At 45.9% G+C, this 24,148-nt stretch overlaps 2 protein-coding genes across 5 annotated transcripts; one reads left to right on the top strand and one right to left on the bottom strand.

Annotated features, from left to right (window-relative positions):
• Positions 1–310: 310 nt before the first annotated feature.
• Positions 311–1,035, top strand: MPC1L (mitochondrial pyruvate carrier 1 like). Its single transcript, XM_067722742.1, is given in 2 exon segments — positions 311–829; positions 831–1,035. Coding segments are annotated over 2 exon segments (483 nt in total). The 5' UTR covers positions 311–551.
• Positions 1,036–6,616: 5,581 nt separating this feature from the next.
• On the bottom strand, positions 6,617–23,954 carry CXHXorf38 (chromosome X CXorf38 homolog). 4 transcript variants are annotated; one of them, XM_067722173.1, is made up of 7 exons: positions 23,696–23,954; positions 23,400–23,534; positions 17,138–17,257; positions 15,792–15,941; positions 15,310–15,489; positions 7,447–7,629; positions 6,617–6,866 (listed from the first exon to the last, which is right to left on the bottom strand). In XM_067722173.1, exons 1-6 carry the CDS (start codon positions 23,909–23,911, stop codon positions 7,468–7,470), a joined length of 963 nt encoding a protein of 320 aa, XP_067578274.1. In that variant the 5' UTR covers positions 23,912–23,954; the 3' UTR covers positions 6,617–6,866; positions 7,447–7,467. The 4 variants fall into 4 exon arrangements, with proteins under 4 accessions (XP_067578274.1, XP_067578273.1, XP_067578277.1 ...); XM_067722172.1 differs by having other exon boundaries at positions 7,467–7,629; positions 23,696–23,952; XM_067722176.1 differs by having other exon boundaries at positions 7,467–7,629; positions 17,138–17,316; positions 23,696–23,896.
• Positions 23,955–24,148: the final 194 nt, after the last annotated feature.

The following is a 24,148-nucleotide window of genomic DNA, read 5'->3' as shown; positions in this document are numbered from 1 at the left end:
ACTTCGCAAGTAATACTCGGGCAAATTGTGCAAAGAAAATTCTGTACCTGGCTGAAGAATTTTGTATCAACATCTAGTCAACGCTGTCCACAGACTGGAGAGAACAGTTTCCCCCTGTGTAGCTGAGAAGCAGTCAGCAGGAACCTCGCCTCCCTGGGCGAGGAGCTTTCAGGCGGCCGCAGCACGACGAGGAGCGAAAGACGAGGCTGTGAGCCCACCTTCACTTAGAAGCACACGCATACACACTTTACGGCAGTCACGCGAAGGCACGAGGGCGAGGCTGCGCCTCACGTTCCCAAAGACAGGCACGACAGCTGTACGTGCCATCTAGTGCACTTTACGGCAGAAACGTGAAGGCACGAGGGCGAGGCCGCGCCTCCGCCCCCAAAGCTACGCAGGACAGCGGCACGTGCTGTCTAGCGCGCTTTACGGCCGCCGCACGAAGGCGGAGGTTCCGGGCCGACGCAGGGTAATCAACGGTTCCGGGCTCTGTGCTCCACCTCGTTGTCGGTAGGCTGTTCATCCGTTGGCGCTCCCACGGCTCGGCTGTCATGGCGGCGGTGGCGGCACTGTGGCGGAGGGCGGTGGAGATCGTGAAGACCAAGGAGTTCCGGGATTACGTGACCAGCACGCACTTCTGGGGTCCAGTGGCCAACTGGGGCATCCCGCTGGCTGCCATCAAGGACATGTGGGCGCCGCCGGACATCATCAGCGGCCGCGTGACGACGGCGTTCATCTTATACTCGATGGTCTTCATGCGCTTCGCCTACCTTGTACGGCCTCGCAGCTTGCTGCTGATAGCGTGTCACAGCACCAACGTGGTGGCGCAGTGTGCAGGGGGGCCGCTATCTGATCTACCACTACGGCGGCGCCACGGCGGCCACAGCCGTTGCTGCCTCTGTCGCTTCTCCCGGCTCTACCGCCGCTACCCCCGCTACCACCCCCCCCCCCCCCCCCGCAGCTGAAGACCCTGTGACTGACGGCGACTGCCTGGAGGTCACCGACTACGATCCGCTGACCCCAGAACATGATTGAGAGGGCCCTATCAAATCTTTGCAGCTTGCAAGCACTGAACTGTTCTTCCTAAAGAAAAGATCAATAAAAAGTTTGGTTTTGACTCTGAAACAGTGCGAATCTGATTGAAACCTGCAGTTCTGTTAATAAAAAATGGCAAATAGCACAGAACTGAAGCTGTTGAGTGTTGTTTATTTCGTGACAGGGAAATAAAATGGTTTTTAGAAGGTGAGGGTAGATTGGCTAGTCTTCCTCGCCACGGGACCTGCAACTCGAGGGTTAGTTTATGTAGGGGAGGAAGGCTGAACGAAAGACACTTCAACTTAGCTAATTTATTTTTTTTTAAGCTCTCCTGGGAACATGCTTTTGTTACTTGTTTCGGGTGTCCGGGCCAGATGAGCCACAATGTTTGTACACCAAAAAATTCCAAGGGCTACTTCTACTGAGGGAAATACTTCCAAGGGGGTTTAAATGAATTCAGTGAAATCCAGCTCAGACTTTTAAGGAGTACTTAGCAAGAGAACCTAGAATCTGTTGGTGACCGGGAGCAATGACAGAACCTTCAATGGAATCAGGATAAATAAACAACTCAGGTCAGTGGCTGTCAACCCTGAATTCTAGGTAAACAGAAAATAAAAACAAGATCATTATCCTTTCCTCTTTTCCTCATGCCTAAAAATGGGGGAACTGACAGTTTGTAAAGGTGGTGAACCTATCACCCTGTGTTGCACTGTAGCTAGGGGTGAGGATGAGCGTCAGTGGTAAACAGTATTAGCCCAGGGTATCCCCCCTAGGAATCCTGTGGGTGCTAGAGGACTCTGCTTGGGAGCATGAGGAGGGAAAAGAGAAGGGTGGGGCTTTGGGTGTAAGGCCATTACCTCTGCAGCAGAGGCTGCCCTTCAGGATTTGACCCCCAATCCCCCCTCCCTCTGGAGAATGCGGGAAGTTCCAGGGTGGTCTACTGGGGAACCCCCATGTATGTGATCAAAACCCCTACTTTTGTTAAAGATTTCAAATGCAAAGATATTGAAAACAACTCTGAAATTTTCTGAAGACATCAGGTTTTGGACAAGACAGGCACTTTACCTTCTGTGGCATCTAAGCAGTAGTCCTCTTTGTAGGCAGTTTCTGCATTTCACATTCTGCATACAGGGGGAAAAACAAACTCTGGAAAGTGACAGTGTATGAGTTATCTATTGCTGTGTAACAAATCACCCCCAAACTTAGCTTAAAAAAACTTAAAACAAATATCTCACACAATTTTGTAGGGCCAGGAATCTGGGAGGGGCCTAGTTGGGTGCTTCTGCCTTAGGGTCTCAGGTCTGCTGGGGCTGCAGTCTCTGAAGACTTGCTGGAAGATCCACTTCCAAGCTCACTCACACTGTTGTTTGCAGGAGGCTTCAGTTCCTTGTCATGTGGGCCATAGGGCTGCTCACAACATGGCTTCCCCCAGAGGTGTTCCGAAAGAGAGAAAGCCCAAGATGGAAGCCATAGTCTTTTATAGCTTAATCTGGGAAGTGACATACCATCACTTCAGCTGTGTTCTCTTGGTCACATGGACCAACCTTGGTACGCTGTGGGAGGACAACACAAGGGTGGGAATAGCAGGAGGCAGGGATCATTGGGGGCCATCTTGGAGACTGCCTACCACACGTGGCTCTGAAATAAAAACTCTCCTGCCTTCCTGAAACTCAGTAGAAAGTAATAAATCATGTTAAGGTCATCGCCCACCTTCCCCAAGAGATGTCACAAAATGCTCAGTTTACAGTTTTGTGGTCATTACAAACATGCATATATTACAGAGGATGGGTTTGAGAAGCAGGAAAAAAGTCTCTGCAAGATAGGTGGTAGCTCATAATATTTTAGATAGTTCAGACTATCATAAAATAAAAAGCAGTTCTGAAAGTTCTGAAATGAATCATAACCTTGTATCGAGATTTTTATTAAAATTTTAAAGATTTTCCCCCTTTGCTCTTACATGAGTGGAAATTAATGCATTTTTAGATTTGTTTTACAAAATGTATTTTGTAATTTGACTATTGTATTTCAGTAAAAGGCCACTGTCTGTTGAAGACATATCAGAGCAGGTACGTTTCTAATTAACCTGGTAAGGGGAAAATAGGTAATCCCTGCTGATAATTTCCTGTCACTCTACATTTTTAGAGGGCAAAACGATTAGAGCAAATATCCAAAAGATTGCAACACCTCCATTCTAATGCAATGCTCCACTTACAGGACCTAATTTGTAGCATGCCCACCCAGCTAAGAGCTCTAACCCTTTGTTGCCTAGGATATTAGTGTTTAAAGCCATGTAAGTGATTAATACTTTAATAAAAACACACCCTTCAAATCATTAGGGTAATAATCATTTCATAATCTCCCCAAACTCTCAAACATAATTCTTTCTGGTCTTGGCAATTTAACTTAAACTGTCTACAGGTCTCTACCACTACTTTATGAAGCCAAAAACATTTTCCAAATAGGCAGAGCTATTTTTTCAGAAGCTTTTGTTATTGACACACTTTTGTTACTTCCCAGAATTTGGGTTTTATACTGAGTTTAATAAGTAACATCTTCCTCTTTAGGTCCTCTGACCTTCCTGGCAAAGCCCAGACTAAAATCCAACGAACTGCCTTATCTTTGCAACTCTAATGCTACAACCATTTTTCTCCTCTAATTCTTTCAAAACTATGAACCTCATACTGTGTCTCAGGGAGAGGCTGGGAACAAATCACGTTGCTGGACAAAGACAAGGCACTTAGAGATGATGAAGCCCTGTGCGGGAAGGAAACCACTTCCTGGGCCTCTCCTGACCCTGATGACTCACGAGTGCCCCTGGAGGTGGAGCTGACCCCCGCAAAAATGGAGGCTATAATATATTCCAGGAAACGTGACATATAAGTCTTGCAGTTTGAATTTATGTCTATTATTTTGAAGTGCAAAATTTGAATGGAAAGTTTTCAAACTACAGGAGTGCAGCTTTGTTGTAAAAATGTCATACGCAAGTGTGCAAAAAATAGAAAAGCCAAATTCGACCCCAATTCCTTTGGCAGTGGTAACATGGCAAAAAAGCTTGGGAAAAGTACACAACTTTTCAGACCTCTGTTATTTGAAAATACCATAGTTTTTTGAAAATACCATAGTTTTATAGCATGCTATGCATTGTTACACATTCTGCTTTTCTATCTATAATGTCTTACACGTCATCCCCTATCATGGCATTGCAGCCTTCTTTTTAACAGTTGCATAATACTCGGTAGCATGGATGTGCTGTGATTAACCAGTCTCCTCTCCCTTTTGTCCATGCCCTGTGCCCACGTGCACAGATCTGTAGAAGAGAGTCCCACAGGGCTGATGTCACTGGATCAACCTTTAAAGCTATGTTTGCTATTTTTTTTAATTATAGTTTTTTAAAAAAAATAAATTTATTACATTTTTGGCTGCATTGGGTCTTCGTTGCTGCGCGCAGGCTTTTCTCTAGTTGCGGCGACCAGGGGCTACTCTTTGTCGTGGTGTGCAGGCTTCTCATTGCAGTGGCTTCTTTTGTGGAGCATGGGCTCTAGGTGCTCCGGCTTCAGTAGTTGTGGCATGCGGGCTCACTAGTTGTGGCTTGTGGGCTCTAGAGCACAGGCTCAGCAGTTGTGGCACATGTGCTTAGTTGCTCTGCGGCATGTGGGATCTTCCTGGACCAGGGCTCGAACCCATCTCCCCTGCATTGGCAGGCAGATTCTTAACCACTGCGCCACCATGGAAGTCATAAAACTGTGTTTGCTTTAAAGCCCCCTCCAGGCATGTCTTCCTATCTTCGTTTCAATTTTAATGTAATTAAATGTTGCCAGAATAATGTTTTCTGAACAATATCTTTTTTTTTTTTTTTGGCCGCACCTCCCGCCTTCTGGGATCTTAGTTCCCCGACCAGGGATCGAACCCGGGCCCCGGCAGTTGAGTGACAGTGCTGAGTCCTAATCACTGGACCGCCAGGGAATTCCCTGAACAGTATCTTTAATTCATCAGAGCAGACAATAAATCCAGTAAGATGACAGCTCACATATCATTGTCCATACCTTACATATCCTCCATTTGCATCAACTTCAGTGCCTGGCATGTGGTTGATACTTGATAAAACGTTTCTTGGGTAGATAAGGAAAAGCTAAATAGATACAAGAGGTATGAAATGAAAGTGTTCCTAATCCAAAGTTCCTAAGGTGAGAAATCAGATCTTAAATTGGTTTGTGAATCAAGATTTAATGTGATCCCAAGTTTTGTTATCTTACATGTAGAAACTAGGAAATATTTCATGGAGTATCTTAGTTTGTGGGAAGTTGCAAGATGAAAGAAAATTGTTACTTTACTATTGAAGTCTTCTAAAGGAACTCCATGAAATGAAGGGAGAAAGAAAATGTAAGATTAAAGACCAAATAGTAGCAGGAAAGATGAAAGCAGGAAGTCACAGGCATATGTGCATTCATCCAGGTTTTACAGAACTACATTAAATGCATTTCACGGTAAAAATGCATCCCCCCACCCCCATTCTCTAAAAATCACATCCTTGTTGGGCAGCTGAGTAAGCAAAGGAGCAGGGCTTCACCTGGGCTCGAAACGGAAGCACTTCCTCCAGGCAGTGGGGAATGTGGCAATTCTGTCCCTCAAGGTCCAGGGGCGACAAGGCCCAGTTCAGTACTGCTGGCTTTGGAAATGAGCAGAGGTAGGGGAAGGTGAGGGTACAGCTGATCCCACAGATCACTGCACACAATGGGACAGGGGTTTTGCAGTTTAGGAAACAAACAGGACAAAGTCAAAAGTGTATGACTTTTTGGGTAAAAGGAATAAGGAAGTATGAATGAATTTGTGAATTTGCTGAAAGAAAATGATGTCTTTGAACTTCCATAAGAATATTAAAGTTTCATTCCTCAATCTCATAACAAAGGACAAGGCTTAGTTAACGGTGTAACTAACATCTGCGTCTATGAATACCTCTAAGCTATCAGTTGACCCTTCAGTTAATGAATATTCATTGAGCACGCAAGGGCCAGGCCTTGTGCTCGGCACTCAGGTTATAACTGAACCGGAAGAGCTGTGACTGCCACCAAGGCTGACTTTTCTTAAGAGTGCCATAAACAAGCCAGCAACCTCAAAACTTTCCCGGACATCCCTGCTTGTGATACTGGCCTGGGCCCTCCCCCTGCTTTGGTCAGTCAAGTTACTGTGTTCTCCAGCCCACCTCTTTGTCCTACTGCCTCAAGCTACCAGAAACAGGTAGTAACAGTTCTGTACTAACTGGAAATGGCTAGAAAATGGCCTTTCGGGCACATTTTTTTCCTTGCCTGCTGGCGAAAAGGATTTATATCTCAACATGTACATCACAGCCCACCCTTGGGCATCCTCATGAATGAGACTTTCAGGCAAGGGTGTGGGCATAGGACTTGCGTGCCAGTGGGCAGAGAACTCTGCGTGGCCCTTCACACAGGCCTGGCCGAACACAGCCTTTAGTGTTTAAGCAGTTAGAGTTTTAGGACCAGAAAAGAATCTCACCTTTTAAACAGCAAAACCAAACCAAAAACAAAACCCAAAAAACAAACAAAAAAGCCCGGATGACAGCAAGTTTGGCACAAGAGTATCTAATATTTTTTGGCTGGTACAGATCACATAACACCAAGATTAGGAATGTAAAAAAAAAAAAAAAAAAAAAACTCCCAAAGAGTTAAAGGAAAGTCCAGGAAAAGATGACACAAATTCCTTTTTGTTTGAGTGGAGTACTTGGGTAAGTTTTCCCTTTTGCACAGAAAAGGACGGCTGAGATGGAAACCCGGCTGACTTTCACAGAACATGCCTGATTTTTGTTGAAGGTCAACCTAAAATAAAAGAAAATATTTAATTTTCTACATTTGAGGAAAAAAAGTAAAATACTGAAGATAGTTACTTATTTTAACAAGTATTTTTTAAATTAATTAATTAATTAATTTGGCTGCACTGGGTCTTAGTTGTGGCATGAGGGACCTAGTTCCCTGACCAGGGATCGAACCCGGGATCCTGCATTGGGAGCGCGGAGTCTTAACCGCTGGACCACCAGGGAAGTCCCAACAAGTTTTTCTTATGAATATAAACAAATTGCTATTATTCATGCCATGGCTAAGAGTGAGGCATCACTGGCATCACTTTAGGGCTGAAATGCTTCTTGATTATGTCATAAAGTTGATTCATTTAAGACTAGACCAGTGACTTCAGGTATACTTGACTGAACAAAGCTGACAGGGAGTTTATCCTGAACTAGTTCACAGATGTGAGAACCATCAATCAGAAAGAGCACAAAGCTCAGTGTCCTTTCTTTCAAATAATAAGGACATAGGGAAACTTCAGATGAGACTATGTGTGTTATGGCCTTACCTAAAAGAACAGACATTAAAGAGATGAGGCTATTCTGTCCTTATTTACCATCATATGCTTAAACTCACTTCAGGCCTTCCCTTCAGGTGTCTGTGCCCTAGGTTCCTTCGAATCCAGTTTTTGAGGCTGTTGGTGGAGGCTGTCTAGCTTCTGCATATCTTCTGTAAGACCATTTCTAAGATCCTCGTTGTTTCTCAGAAATTCTTTCACCACTTCCAGTTGATTTAAGATCTGTAAGAAGAAACCATACAATGTACAGCTTAGATAATTTTATAGCAGACTTAAAATTCAGATGAAAAACTTACTAGCTCCAAGACTGGCTCCTGTTCATGTGTCTACCAATAGCTGGTACTGGGGCCACACAAGGGCGTGTTTGCTTGTCTCCTTAACATTTTTTGCTTTTAGGGGTTAATATCCAAAATATATAAAGAGGGACTTCCCTGGTGGCGCAGTGGTTAAGAATCCGCCTGCCAGTGCAAGGGACACAGGTTTGATCCCTGGTCCGGGAAGATCCCACATGCCGCGGGGCAACTGGGCCCGTGGTCCACAACTAATGAGCCTGAGCTCTAGAGCCCTCGAGCCACAACTGCTAAAGCCCGTGCGCTCTAGGGCCCGTGCTCCGCAACAAGAGAAGCCACTGCAGTGAGAAGCCCGCGCACCGCGAGGAAGAGTAGCCCCCACTCGCCACGACTAGAGAAAGCCTGTGCGCAGCAACAAAGACCCAACACAGCCAAAAAAAATAAAAAATTATACACACACACACACACACACACACATATATATAAAAAGAACTCACACAACTCAATAGCAAAAAAACCAGACAACCCAATTAAAAAATGGGCAAAGGACCTGAATAGACATTTTCCCAAAGAACTGAATAGACATTTTCCCAAAGAAGACATACAAATGGCCAACAGGTACAGGAAAAGGTGCTCAACATCATTAATCACCAGAGAAATGAAAATTAAAACCACAATGAGGTATCACCTCACACCTGTTAGAATGGTCATCATCGAGAATCCCCTGGCGGTCCAGTGGTTAGGACTCTGTGTTCTCACTGCCAAGGGCCCGGGTTCAATCCCTGGTCGGGGAACTAAGACCCCACAAGCCATGCGGCACGGCCAAAAAAAAAGGACAGTCATCATCAAAAAGAGGTAACAAATGTTGGCGAGGATGTGGAGAAAAGGGAACCCTCGTACACTGCTGGTGGGAATGTAAATTGGTGTAGCCACTCTGGAAAACAGTATGGAGGATCCTCAAAAACTTAAAAAAGGAACCACCAGGTGATCTAGAAATTTTACTTCTGGGAATATATCTGAAGAAAACAAAAACACCACGCTGAAGAGATATCTGCATCTCCATGTTAATTAGCAGCATTATTCACAATAGCTAAGACAAGGAAACAACGTGAGGGTCCATCAACAGATGAATAGGTAAAGAAGATGTGGTATATATATATATACAATGGAATATTACTTGGCCATAAAAAAGACGAAAATCCTACCATTGGAGACAACATGGATGGACCCAGAGGGCGTTATGCTAAGTTAAGTCAAACAGAGAGAGATAGATACTGTATGATCTCACTTATATGTGGAATCTAAAACAAAAACAAAAAAATAAACTCACATAAAAAGGGATCAAATTTGCAGTTACCAGAGGTGGGAATAGGGAATTGGATGAAGGTGGTCAAAAGGTACAAACTTCTAGTTTACAAGATAAATAAGTACTAGGGATGTAATGTACAACACAATGACAATAGTTAACACTGCTGTATGGTATATTTGCAAGTTAAGTGAGTAAATCTTAAGCATTCTTATCACAAGGTAAAAAACACTTTTTTCCTTTTTTTGGTATCTATACGAGATGACAGACGTTAACTAAACTTATTGTGGTAATCATTTCACGATATATGTACGTCAAATCATTATGCTGTATACCTTAAACTTATACAGTGCTGTATGTCAATTATATCTCAAAAAAACTGGAAAAAAATTTTAAAAGATGATTTTTTTTTGCTGTAAAACTTCCTGCATTTGTACAAAAGGGCTATATGTCTATACCTGTATGTGTGTGTGTGTGTATACACATATATACACACATACGTATACATACACATACATATATATGTATATATAAAAATAAAGCCCTTTCATTTTGAATTTTGTACCCATTTACTATGATTAAATACATTTACACATATATATACACACACACACATATATACAAATGTATACACTCACACATATAATGCTCTTTGATTTTGAATTTTGTACACACTTATTACTAGTAAATATGTATACATATATACATTTATTACTATTCAATATTTATAAAATATACATACATATTTACTAGTAATAAATATACTGGTACAAAGTTCAAGATGAACACAGGGTACAACGTAAAAAGTTGGTCCTCTTCCACATCCTGTCCCCAGTCACCCAGCTCCTCTTAAAGGTGACCACAATGAAGTTTCTTGTGTCTCTTCCAGAGACAGTCCATGCATTTACACGTGAGCATATATGTATATATGTGCACACCTTTTTAAAATTTCCGCTTTATTGAGACATAATTGGCACATGCACATTTTTAAAAACACAAATGGCAGCATATTAGACATTGTTCTTCAACTGATTTTTTTCTATATCAGATTGTTAAGAGTGGCCTCATTATTTTTTTTAATGGCTGAATAGTTTTTCAGTTATGGATGTCTCATGTATTAACATATTATTTCAAACCTTCTGCTAAGAGAAATACTGCTGCAGTAACTAACCTGGGACATGTGTCATTTTGCATAAAGTGACAGGCTATTTGTAGGATCTGTTTTTAGAAGTGGAATGAAGTTTTAATTGATAGAGTTTTCTGTTTTAATGTTAATAGATTTTGCCAAAACTGTCATCTCTAGAGGTTATACCAATTTAAACTCCCACCAGTAACATCCTTCCTGACATTTAAACTAATAAAAGCATGTATTCTTAGAATAGTACCACGGAAGTGTTTTCACTCAGCTTATCCGAGGATACCCTCACTGGTCACTGTGCTTATTACAAAGAAGAGAGTTATTAATATTTTGGGGTGTGGTGAATTGTTTAAAATGAGGGACCCCCAATTCCAAGCTAAGTCAAGATGATCGACATCTAACGAAGGAAAGTGATGGAGTACCCTACTCGTAGCAGAGTGGTGGTTCTTAAACTTTAGAGATGTACACGATGGACTCTGGTGCAGTAGGGCTAGGGCAGAACCTAAGCAGCACCAGGTTACTGTGACGGCAGTGAGTGAGACGGTCGGTTGCAGAACGATGGCTGCCAGGGATGGGAGGGAGGGGAAGACTGGCTAGGGCTTGTGACCAGGATGAACAGGGAACAGGGAGGGCCAGGGTGGAGCTGAGGATGACCAGAGGTCTTCAGACAGGTTACTAAGTAGATGGGGATGTGCCCTTCAGCTGGAGCTGTTTATTACATGGTTAGAAACAAGCCTACAGCTCCTGAAAGATACCTGGGCTTTAAATAATAAATCTGGAAACCATAAAAACGTGAAATGAAGATTACATCAATGACATAATTCACAGTGTACATTAGTAATTAGTAATTGCGGGTACTGCACTGTTAGCACTCATTGCCTGTGCCGGGTGCTCTAGATGCACCCCAGGGTTCTTCCCATTCCTTGGTTCCCAGCAGATGCCCGAGACCATGCCGGCCTGGTCTGTGCACCACACATACCCTCCAAGATGGAGTGGGGTCCTCCCTTCCCATAGACCTTCTCATTTCATGACTTGGGAGCTATGATCCTTTGTGCTGTCACCTCCTGACCCTCTCTGCTCTTGAAATGTGCTCAACAGGGGTGATTATTTTAGCTTGGGGGGAGGAGAAAGAGTCAAAAGGAGTTTTTAAATAAATTTATTAAGAACGGGGAAGGCTTATGCACGTTTATATGTTAAATGGGGAAGGAAGTAAAGATGGAAAAACAAAGTGCTAGAAAAGTAGTCAGACAGACTTGGATATTGAAGCCCAGCTTTGCCACTTAACTAGCTGTGTGACTTTGGGCAAGACACTTGACCTCTCTGAGCTTACTTCCATATATGCAAATATAGGATGATGATACCAACACCACCAAGCATTCCTGTGAGGATTAGAAATAATCTAGTAAAAGCACCTAGCACTGTGTCTGGTACATTCCTCCCTTCCGACAGTCATTTAACAAAAGTGTACCGAGAGTCTACTATGTGCCAGGCAGGCGCTGTTCTAGGCAAAAGATGCTTAGTGCCTCCATACTCCCAGGCACTTAAGCCAAAACCCTTGGACTTGTCTTTGATGCCTTTCCTTCTCTCCCATACCACACGTGCCCCCCTTCTCACCACCTCTACTCTTCACCCTTCCACCCTGGTCTGAACCACCACCTCTCTGACCTGGTACCTGTGGCAGCCTCCTAATGTCTCCCTGCTTCCATCTTTGGCCCCCGGCCCTGCATCCTCCACACGGCGGCCAGCGTGCTCCCTTCACCGTTCTGCTGCTCAGAACTCAGTGTGGCTGCCGCCTCAGGAGGAAGAGCCTGGATCCTCCCAACGGCCCACAAGGCTTCCCTTCGCTCAGCTCCTCACCGCACTCCAGCCAGCCTGCTTAGCTTGCCCTGCCCTCCGCCTGAACGCTCCTCCTCCAGAAGCGCACACGGCTGCTCCGCACCTCCTCCAAGGTATCGCTAAGTCTCAGCTTCCCAATGGGGCCTCCCTGGCCACCCCGCGCAACCCAACCCCCAGCCCCGTTCGGCCACTCCTGATCCCCACACTGTGCTCCACACAACCCTCCTCCTTCGACCTCGCCCCATCATTGCTTATTATGCTGACCGTTTACCATCTGTTTTGTTCACTGATGCACGCCAAGCTTCTAGAACTGTGCCTGGCAAATAGTAGGCACTCACTCATGAAATAAATCTGGCCTATAACCAATGGAGTGTCACTTCCATCCTTTCTCTGCCTGCCTCGACTGCATCCTGTCACTTCCTCCCTGAGTTTCCCCCTGAAAGCGGTCCCCCCACCAGGGTTTAAGAAGTCAGTAATGATTTTCAAGAATGTGCAAGTTCTTTGCATGTTTTTTAGCCACTTACTGCGCTCAACGCTCTCTGGCTGAATTTTGAACCCCCCAGATCCTAACAGAGCGCCGAGGGCCGGCAGGTGTGTGTGAAGGGCTCTTGGGCGGCAGCTGCTGCTCCCATTTGGCTCTGAGGCGGACCGCGTCTTACAATCACAGTTATGCACGCACAGTGTATTTTAATGGGAGCCCCCTTTTATAATGTTATCATTAAGGCTCGCCAATTGGACAGAAAAGAATGGAGATGATGAACTCTCTGCTTCGTGGTCCCTGGCACTCACTCCCGTGCTCCTTTCGGGGGACTGTCGCACTAAATCACCACCAGTAACCCTTTCTTCTCAACTTGGCTTTCCAACCCGAGCTCTGCTGTTTTAATGAACACCAGAAACAGGTCTTGCTAAACATTCACACAAAAAGTGCCGCGGTCATAATACAACCACTGCATTTCTTGATTCCTAATCGCACATTTTTAAATACTTTAACATCTCGAATGAGAATGCGCCTTACCATTGATAGTGTCTTACAGGAAATTGGCAGCATTTTTTTTTCTTACAAGTGACTGAATTAATGGTGTGTCTTGCAATTCATAGTGTTTTAGAGTCACTGAAATTTGGTCTACCAAATCCTCTGACTTTGGAGACTAACCCAAAAGAACATGAATAATCGTATTTGCTGCTGAACTTTCAAAAGAGGTCTGTTCCACACATCGTGGAAAGCCATCCTTCAGCTTCTCAGAGATAACGTGCCAATCAGTCCGAACTTACAACTTGATCAATTGAAATATCAAGAGAAATGCCACGGTCCACTGAACAGAAAGCACGAAAAACGAGAATTTATCACCTTTATCTAGAGACTTGGGGACCCAGAGGACAAGCCAATTAACCCCAATTTCCTCTCTGTAAAACAGAGATAAGGAAGGGTCGAAATTTACAATTGCTAGCTGCTCGGTGACATGAGAGCCGCTGCACGGCACGTGGGAAGGCAGGCCCAGGGCCAGAGCGGGAAGACCCCCGGGCCAGCCCTCATACCCCAGCCGTGAGGCCTTGAGCCCATCAGCACCTGCCCCTTAGGGTTGCTATAAAGCAGGGTATTACCCAGGTCCCTTCCCGCTCCCAACTTGCAGAGACTCCTGGTTTCAGTGTGTTGCTACTGATGCATTTTGCTCTTTGTTACACAAACAGGAAAAGAACTGCAGCTCCCTCAAGAAAGAGGAGAGAATTTCTGACGACTCAGGGACCGTGAGCCTGATCCCCCGGTTTTCTTCTGTTGTCTGACTCTGCTTTTAAAAGGAGCAGTGGAAAGAAAACTGGGGATGGTTCTAATGGCATTTTAAAGTAAAGCCAGATGAGGGACTTCCCTGGCGGTCCAGTGGCTAAGACTCCGCACTCCCAATGCAGGGGGCCTGGGTTCGCTCCCTGGTCAGGGAACTAGATCCCACCTGCCGCAACTAAGACCCAATGCAGCCAAACAAATAAATACTTTTTGAAAATAATAAAAAAAAATAAAGCCAGATGAAACAGATGGATTTAGAAAACAGCTTTAACAGCCTTATTCGTCACTTTAAATACCTATGGTGTGCCAGGGTGGGTGCACCCCAAAACCACTGGTACCCAGTCCCTGTGCTAAAGGAGTTCATCAAGCTGAGTAAAGCACCTGGGTCAAGGTCAGAAGAGTTAGCGTAGGCATACGGACCAGTACGGAGCATGGCCTAAAAAATGAAATAGACACTTTGTATTAAAACACGCTGTGTTTCACGAGGTAGCCAGTAAAACTACTTTCCTCGGACGAGGTGGAATTGGAGAGGTAAAATGATCTGTCCAAGACATCCTGGGAATCTGGAATTCTAATCCAGCAAGTGCTGGGCTATTTCTGAACCTTACCAAAATATAATTCTACTACTGTTAGTTTTTTTAATATCTTGCATGTAACAAAGGGGACTCATATCTCCTGTACTTGAGACGATCGTTAGCTTGCAGCGTCCTGAGCTAGAAGCCTTGACGATCCTTTAACCCCTCCTTCGCCACCTCCCGCCGGCCCCGGGCCACGCCCCAAGTAACCTAACCAGCCACTGCGGCTCGGCCCCAGTAGTGCCTCCCGCACCCGGCTCCTCCCCCACACCTCTAGCTTCTGTCCTCTTTCTCTCACCCTCACACAACTGCCAAGAGCCTCCTGGCTCGTCTCCAACCTCCAAGTGCCATTAAGACGTCACTTTCTAAAAGCCCTATCTGATCTATTCATTTACTCTCTCCTGATTTAAAACCTCTGTTGGCTCCCAACTGCTTTTTGGGAATTAGGTCCAAACCCCTTAGTGAGGCATAGAAGACCTTTCAAAACATGGCTTCGACCTACCTGACCACCCTCACAACCGACCATACCTCCCTCCTTCGTCGCCTCGTCACTGTCTGGCCCAGGCTAGTCTTTCATGTCTTGGCAAATGCTCTTGCCAATTTGCTGAACTCTGATTTGATTCTTAGTCCCAGCTCAACAGCGCCTTCTCAGCAAAGCCTTTTTCTGCAATCGCCCCTCTGAGCTGCAGAGTCGCGGGAGCCTGCGGTTCAGGATTCTGTGGCCGCCCTTCCTGTGGTCTTCCACTCTGTGGCACATATTAGCACCCAAATGTTTGCTGATGGGGTGAAAACATTTGTTTAAGGGTAACAGTAATCTATGCCAAAAGAATATCCATTTCTGGAAATTATCTGACTTTTAAAGCAGAAACATAACCGTTAATAAGTTAAAATGTGCTACTCTTCCTCCCTGGTGCCTTTCTTTGTTTTGTTTACTCACACAGAGGATATAATGTTTTTTTTTTGTTTTTTTTTTTTACCTCTTCAGGCAACACCTCTTGTCCCTTTGCTTGAAGATAGAGCTCTTGAAGTTTTTCCTTTAGTAACTCCATTTCTATCTCGTTTACTTGGTGCTCACTCAGGTAAACTCCTGTTTCATAGTCACACCCATCTGGCTGATCCTCCTCAGGGATGTAAACAGCCCAGTCAGATGTCAACAGCTGTTGGGTTACCGAACAAATATATGAACTGATTGAATGGAAAAGATATTCCAAAAAAAAAAAGATATTCAAAGAATTTGTAATTAAACATCGTTGACTGGATCCAGTCTAAAAACATCCCGTGACCACAGAAAAGCTGCTCAGCCCAATCACGATTCTGACTTCATATCAATGTTGTTCCCCTACTTACATTCTAGAATTTTGTTTAAATCTAATAAGCTTCAAATTCTAAATGAGTGACTGTGATTCCTTTTTTTCCCCCTTAGGTCTTTATGCAGGAACTGTTAAACGTGATTTTTTACCTGTTCTATTCGGGAGTATACCGCCACAATCTCTGGGATATTCTTAAATTCATTCAGAAAATTTTGGATCTTTCTCTGAAAATCTCGAAGCCACACAGAAGATACCTTCATCTCTGAAGAGTGCATGATCTCGTTACGACACCTAATCACCTATAGAAAGACAAAAAAAAGAGAAAAGCCTTCAAAGGCCAATAGTGGGATAAACTGAGATTTTGTAGTTCCAGAGAAAGACTGTTGAAAGGCCTTGTTAATTCTAAAATCCACAAGTGTGTGGTCTGCAGGTGCCGTCAAGGCTCGAGGGGGATGTTCAACCCCCAGCCACTTGAATAAATTAATTGGGGTAAGAAATACAAACAAGCCTGTAACTGTCGCTAGTCCTTGAAATCTCGTGGCCGGGTGGGTATCTCTCACACAATCCCCCAAATGCCCTAACTTAAAACAACCTGCCAAAGAGCAAAACTATTGGCTACTGGCTCTGAGAATACCCAAAGGCCAAGGCAGACAATGCAAAACTCTTTTAATATACATTTCATGCCAAGTCTTCCACACTCTTGGTTAAAAGCTACCAAAGGGGTCGATTTTATACTGTGATAGTTTTTGAGTCTGCTGATGATAAAGGATTCTCAGTCCTTTCAGCTGCTGGCATGCTAGCAAAATATACATGCATTTTCTCTACACATTGTAAATAATCCAGGTATGCTATATACCCTTTTCAAGGATCCTTAGAGTGACAAATGTGCCAGAGCTGTTCTCTGGCGAAACAGAGATAGTCTAAATCTCCCAGAGGAAGTCTGACAAGCGTAGCGATCTGTTCTGACACTGTTTATCCATTAGGGTTTATATTTTCCTCAGTTCTAGGTAAATTGGCCTTGCAACTGTTTAGCCAATGAGATTGAGAAGGGCAGGATTCCAATGCTGGCATCCAATGGACAGAATGACGCATTACTCTGTATTTGTTTTTTTTTTTTTAATATGGAAGATTACTTTGCTTCTGTTTATGGCAGAACAGGGAAGAGAAATTTGAGGCCTGTCGATTTAGTGGCAAACAGTGCAACAGCAGGTTGTTGGAAAAGTTCAACAGGGTAGGGTTGAAGGGTCAGTCTCCCGCCTGCATTCGCACAGGGGTTCTGGGACATCACAGAAGGTGCATGTGATGTGAGCCCTGCTTGCCTGCTCAGCGATGACAACTGTGGACCAAAGTCTAACTCCTTCGCGCACCACTGTCTGGGGAGAGCCGTGAGCTCTGCCCACACGGCTGCTTTAGCAGCACGGGGTGTGGCTCCTGGCTGGTCTTCACAGTACCCACCCGACCAACTCTGTCTGCTTTTCAATCTGACAGTTCTTACCTCTGTGACTTTCTTTCGATCAACCTCGAAGTGATCACAGGAGTTGATGAGACTTAGAAGAGCAACCGCGTCACATTCCTCGGGTCCTGTTTTGTCTGCCAGTCCTCGGGGCATGAAGGCCTGCAGCAGGGGAGGCCCAAGGGGCACCCGAGTCTCCTCCAACCCTAGGAGACATCTATCTATATGGGGCTAGTGGGACAAATGCTATGTGCCTGTTCCCCAAATGATGACTGAAACTCTCTTACTGAGGTTTCAAGTTAGAGCCTCATGAGTCCAAAACACAAGTTGGGAAACAGTGCGGCAGCCAAGCCTCAGCCCAGGGCAATAACTGAAGAGTTGCTCCATCTGTCCACTTGCTATTACAGACACTTACACACTTGACCTAATTGTCCTTTCTTAATGGCATATAAGCATGAGGCAGGGGAAGAAACCACCCTTTTCTTTTCCTTACTGAAGTTTCAGTGGCTGAGTTGTTAAAGAAGATTTAAAAGTAATAGTTATTCCCAAGTGGACACTTTAAAATTACTCGAGAAAGTTCAGTATGGTAGTAGAAAGTTAAGAGTCTGGGCTGTGGAATGCGACAGATCTGGGGTGCAAATCCCAGCTCTGCCACTTGTCAACTGCGTGACCTTGGGCAAGTTACCTATCCTCGGATTCCTCATCAGTAAATAGGGGCTAACTGTCCTCATCTACCTTGAAGGATGTTTCGAGAATTAAATGAGTTAATGCGAGTAAACCACTTGCACGGTGCCTGGCACATGCTAATACACAGGCCACAAATGTTGGCAGTTATTATGCTGATGGTGCAAGGTGAGCAGGACCTACACAGGCGTTACAGACGGGGTCCCAGGGTTTGAGATACGAGATACAACAGAATGGCCTCATTCGAGCATGATCTTTCCTTTTGTAGCATTTTATGGTGTGTACCCCCAAAATGGTGTCATAGCAAGGCTTGGGCATATTTCTTTCCCGAAGTATTTCCAAACTTACATCTGAAGGCAACAACTTTACCAAGCTACGAAGCTCGAGAGTACATTCCTGCCAAGGGACTAGAAGAGATGACATATGAAAAATGACTCGCCAAAGAAGAACTCTAAATAAAGAGACCTGCTCCCTTGAAAACAAACACATTTCCGTAGGCATCAACCATGCTGCTTCCTACAGTGCTCATGGTGCTATGCGGAAAAAGGAACGTGGTATGGGCCGACACCCCCCAAGGAGAGTCAGGGCTCTGTTCCTGATGGTGGCAGAATCACACACCTCGGCCTCATGTAACTGAGAAGAATTCTACACACACTGGATGGCCCCTATCAAAAGGTACAGTAGCCAAGACCATCACTGTCTCTGGCCAGCCCGCTGAAAGTAGATTATGGATGTTACAAGTGTTAACAAAGAACTAATGTATCACAGGCAAACTAATTTGATGAAATAGAGGAAAAAAAGAGGAAGGAAAGAAACACTGCTTATCCCAACTGTGGCTGAGAGGAACACCCAAAGTGGGAGGGGCCTTAGTTGCCTCAAAACCAAGCAGAGTTTTTCTTTCCCATTACAAGGTATGTCCAGTCTGGCATTTTCTCACCAATATAAACCTGTCTCTCCCACGTCAAGGTTTTATTCTAGTACTTCTTTCCTTTCCTCAGAACCAGAAGCCGACAGAGGCTCTGCCGCCTCCTTGCCTCTGAAAGCTGTTTCTTAAAATGGTATCGCCTACCGCCAGGTTCCGTACGTGACAAGCACAGGGTGAGAAACACACGCTATTGCCTCTCACTACCCCCTCCTGTCTCTTCACTGAGTAGTAGGAGAAAAGGGTGGAGAAATAAACAGGGGCCAGACGTGCTGGGCCTTACTGGACTTGACAAGGAGTTTGGAGTTTACTCTAAGGACATCGGGAAGCCATCCAAGGGTTTTGGGCAAAGGAAGAAAGCGATCTGATTCCCACATGAAGACCGCACATCCTGCTGTGTGAAGGACCAACCAGGGGTGAGCAGAGCAGCAGAGGCGGCCAGGTGGGAGGCTGGCAGGAGAGGGGGCGAGAGCTGTGATGCAGAGATGGCGAGGATGATTCCAAAGATAATTTGCACGTTACAAATAAGAGGGGTGGTGGGGGGAAAGAGATGAAGCAAGAATGACTGTAGGTAGTTGGTGGTGGGGCATGGGCGCAGGCTGGCGGGGAGAGATGAAGAGTCCTGCTTGAGAAGAAAAGACGAAGTACCCAGGAGGTGGTGAAGTGGAGGCATCAAGTAGCAGCTGGGTATGGGCCCCCGGAGCGCAGAACAGCGCATTGCTAGGGGTACCAATCTGGGAGCCGTCAGCAGAAACGTAGTATTTAATATTTCACTCCACGGGCCTGGGCAGTATCACCAGGGGAGAAGGCGGGATGGGGAGGGACAGAAAAGGCCCGAGGAAGGCCAACCGACACTCAGAAGGAGGCTAAGGAGGAGCCGGGGAGACAGGAGGAAACCCAGGAGGGGAGGATGTCACAAAGCCAGGGCTGTTTCAAGAAGAGTGGCCTGCAGTGCGGCAGCGCCGAATAGCTGAGAGGTAGGAAGGGCGAGGCCAGAGAACGGAAGGTCACGTGTGCCCCTGACAAGACATGCAGTGGAGTGGCGGGGCAGAAGGCAGAGGGGAGTGGGTTGAAGAGTCAACGGGACCTGCATGAACCCTGAAAAGAGAATTAGGCATAAAGCACTTTTTGAGAAGTTCTACTGGGTATGTATGTGGGAGGCAGTTAGAGAAATGGGGAGACAGCTGGACGGAATGGATGAAGGACGTTTTTCTTTCTTTTCAAATTTTATTTTCCAAGTATTCACTCAATTCTTTTTTAAAAAAAGCTTTATTAAGATGTAATTCACATACCATATAATTCACCCATTTAAAGTACACAGTCCTTCATGGAAAAGACTCTGACAAGTACAGGTTTCTGGTAACTGACTATACTGCTGAACTGAATGAATAAGCATTTTCAGAACTCTAATGGAAAACTGATGAATTCACAAAAGTGCTAACAAAAGATCAAGATGAAAAAAAAATTAATTACATGGGACTGAGTGAACTGATGAGGATGATTATAATTTTTGTGACTTTCTGTGTGAATTAAAAAAAAAAAATCCCACAAGGACTCAGAGGCAAAAAATATACAAATCAATTTTCACTGCAAAGTAAAGGAGCTGTTACCGTGGAGGATTACTGGACTGAACGCCAATATCATGACATAGTATGAGCGTGTTTCGTGTTCGGTAATTGCAGTCGTTGTTGCTTTTGTTGTGGTCATCCATTTACAACGCTTGGTGTCAGTTTATTTATCTCTTGTAAAAATAAAATACAGTGTGTGTGTGTGAAGAAAAAAAGAATGTGAATACAGGGAACTTTGGGAAACTAGAAAATCTAGAAAGGATTCATTGGTAATTATTTATTTTCAATGAATAAAATAAAATGTAATAATACGGCTAAAAAAATAAATAAAGTACACAGTTCTTTGTGATGACATGGATGGATCTTGAGGGCATTATGCTAAGTGAAGTAAGTCAGACAGAGAAAGACAAATACCATATGATCTCACTTATTCGTGGAACCTAAAACAAAAACCCGAGCTCGCAGATGCAGAGAACAGACTGGTGGTTGCCAGAGGTGGGGGGTGGGGAGTGAGCAAAATAGGTGAAGGGGGTCAAAAGGTACCAACTTCCAGTTATAAAACAAATAAGTCCTGGGGATGTAATCCACAGCATGGTGACTATAGTTAATAATACTGTACTGCAGTATTTGAAAGTTGCTAAGAGAGCAGATCTTGAAAGTTCTCATCACAAGAAAAAAAAATTTGCAACCACACATGGTAGTGGACATTAACTAGACTTACTGTGGTGATCATTTCACAAAGTATTAAATATCGAATCATTATGTTGTATACCTGAAATTAATATAATGTTACAATCAATTACACCTCAATAAAAAAAATTAAGCATTTACAGTTTAGTGGTTTTCAGTATATTCACAGAGTTGCACAACTATCACCACAATTTTAGGACATTTTCATCACCCCAAAAAGAAACCCTCTACCCATTAGCTATTGCCCCCTCTCTCCTTCAGGCCCTGGCAACTACTAATCTACTTTCTGCCTCTATAGATTTGGCTATTCTAGACATTTCATATAAATGGAATCATACAATATATGACTGGCTTCTTTCACTTAGCATAATGTTTTCAAGGTTCATGCAATACTGTAGCATGTATCAGTACTTCATTCCTTTTTATGGCTAAATAATATCCCATTGTATGGATAAACCACATTTTGGTTATCCACTCATCAGCTGATGGACATGTGTGTTGTTTCCACCTCTTGGCTATTGTGAAGAGTACGGCTATGAACATTCGTGCACAGGTTTTTGTGGGGACACATGTTTCCACTTCATCAGGTATGTACCTAGGAGTGGCACTGCTAAGTCATGTGTTAACTCTATACTGAAATCTCTTTCTTTAAAAAAATTGAATAAACCAAGGCAGTACTAAGGCTATTTGTATGGTGATGGGAATAAACTGGGAGGTTGCAAGAGTGGAGACTCAAAGTCCTTGGGCAGGTGGGAGGGGATAAGGTCCAACACTCAAGTGGAGGGACAGGGCGGTAAGAGGAGAAACGCCCTTCCTCCTTTGTAGCAGAAGGAAGAAGATGGTGCACATTGAGGTAGGTTGGTAGGTCTGGTAAAAAGGTAAGAAAGCGAGAGCAAGGTTAGCAGCTGGGATTGCAGGTGGGGGAAGAGGAGTGGGAGCGCAGCGAAGGAGAGGCAGCAACAGTTGTTTCCGGGAACAGGAACCCACGGAGAGACAGGGCCAGGCTGCTGGGCTCGTGATCAAGAACTGAAAGCGAAAGATCCCTCGAAAGATTCTTCCCCAGAGCAGCAGGTGTGGTGTCATCAGGGCTGGAGCTGGGCCTGGCAAGTGCAGAGAAAGGAGGAAGAAGACCGAGACAACTGCAAGGGACTGAACAGAAGGATGGACTGTGGAATCTGGGCTGGCTGAGGAAGCAAAGGAAGCTGGGAGGGCAGAGGCTGCTGGGGATTGGGAGAGCTGTGGACTTTGGAGAGGGACGAGGGGTGGGGCAGAGGTGGGGGCGGGTTGAATAAGTACACCGAGGGCAAGCAGGATGTTGGACACAGCAGCTCCCTGTGCTGACACAGTTCGGGTGTGAGCATGCAAGTGGGAGGCTGAGGTCGAGAGGATCACAGGATGTTTGACAGGGGAGTCCAGCTTGGGGAGAGAATATATACATGTGGTTGGACTAGGTCTGCAGGTGACAGCAATGAAGAAGGGAAAGAGCGGCAGAAACAGGTGGCATGGGCTTCAAGAGGATTCTGAGGGTATGAAAGCAGTGACAGAAAGCAAACAGGTGAGGGACGGTCATAGCAAAGGGTAGAGTTTTAAGTTTTCTTCTTTTCTAAGTAAAAGCAGAAGTTGGCAATTCTATGGCAGCAACAAACAAACGGGGGAGAGGGTAGGATGGGTTTACTGGACCACGATAGCCAGAAGTCTGGGGGCCACCGATATAGTCCAACTTCCTCATTTTTGAGGTTAGGGAACAGAGGCTGGCCCAGTGGTGCACCACAGCAGCTGGGCGGAGATTCTGATCCCTGCTTCCCAGGCACCAAGCCTGTGCCTGCTGGTAACTAGCATGTAGACTGACTCCAGAGGTGAATTTGTGTTAGGAGGCTACTTCGACTCCCCCTCCCCCCCTTCTACTGGGCTTCTGGCAAATATCAAAAAAAATTCTTCAATCAGCCCAGCTAGTAAGTCACATCACCAAGATCGGAAAACGGGCCGAACAGTCCCCTTTTATCTGGCTGCCTACCCCACCCCTACCTCCCCAAAGTTTTACTCCTTAGCTAGGCACTTAAGGTCCTTTCTATCTTAACCCCAACTTCCCTTGGCTTATTCTGCCATCCTCATGGCACCTTACAGACAAAGTGAGCTACGCAGGGAGCCTACCCTCAAAAGGCCTTGCCTGCTTCTCCCTCTGTGCCTGTACCCATGATGCCCACTCTACATCTTGCCCCAGCGTCCCTTGTTGAAATCTTCTACTTCACTAAGCTGCGTTGGGTCCGATATAACAGCCCTGAGCCGCCTAGACACTACACCCTTGATCAAAAGCCCAATCTCTCTCTGCATCTGTTTATGGGGGCCCAGCTCCCACACAGACCCAACAGACGCCCCGGGCTCCAGGTAACTCCTACCTGGTGGGCCAACTCCTCCTACCCTCCCGACCGCAGGTGCTTACCTTGGCCACCTCCCAGGCGTCGACCGGCCAGCGGACCGGCCGGCAGTTTCCCCAGTGAACGTCTCCATTTCTGCTGGTGTGATGTTTCAAAATCTCCCGTTTCCACTCTGCGCACACCTGACACTGAGGCTGAAACTACAGGGGGCGGCGGTGAGGAGGGGCCCGGGAGGGAGGGGCGGCGTCTGGGCATCTGAACCCCAGGCACGGCGGTCGGCCCGGCTCCGGGGAGGGCACGAGGCACTGCGCCCGCGGACGGGGTGAGGGGCGACGGTCAAGACCCCGGGCCGGGTGCTCACCTGGCGGGCGCGCGGGCTGCACCGCGAGCCGCTGCGGCAGGTGGCGAGGGGGCCCAGGCCGGGGGCGGCGGCTAGCAGGCTGCGGTGGAAGGCGAGCACCTCGCGGCCGACGAAGCCCTGCAAGCAGCCGCGTAGCAGTAGCAGGCAGTGGCCCGCCTTCACCCAGTTCTTGTACTCGGCGCAGTTGAGGCGCGCAGCCAGCTCAGAGAGCACCATGCCGGGAACGAGCCCGCGGGGCCACGGAGCGAGGGGCGGGGCGGACGGTCGTGCGCAGGCGCGGAAGTCTGGGCGCGCCCGAGGCGACGGCGGCGCTCTGGGCGTGGCCCCGCCCGAAGGCGCCCCGGATTCCCCCAACCGCCAGGCGGCAGGGAGTTCTAGTTTCCGGGGCACGTCGGCCCCACCCCCGTCTTAGATGGCGACCGACGCGTTATGTACTTTGGTGCTCGCCCAGAA

The sequence above is a fragment of the Pseudorca crassidens genome, chromosome X, assembly GCF_039906515.1.
Source record: "Pseudorca crassidens isolate mPseCra1 chromosome X, mPseCra1.hap1, whole genome shotgun sequence".
Classification (NCBI taxonomy): domain Eukaryota; kingdom Metazoa; phylum Chordata; class Mammalia; order Artiodactyla; family Delphinidae; genus Pseudorca; species Pseudorca crassidens.
Note: the sequence above shows the minus strand (reverse complement) of the source record. Positions and strands in the feature narration are given on the sequence as shown.

Excerpts from the sequence above, each read along its gene's own strand:
- CXHXorf38 (XM_067722173.1), bottom strand. The coding sequence starts at position 23,911 with ATGGTGCTCTCTGAGCTGGCTGCGCGCCTCAACTGCGCCGAGTACAAG. Across the intron at positions 23,535-23,695 it reads GCAGCCCGCGCGCCCGCCAG|TTTCAGCCTCAGTGTCAGGT; the intron begins GTGAGCACCCGG and ends CGCCCCCTGTAG. Across the intron at positions 17,258-23,399 it reads ACGCCTGGGAGGTGGCCAAG|GCCTTCATGCCCCGAGGACT; the intron begins GTAAGCACCTGC and ends CCCCTGCTGCAG.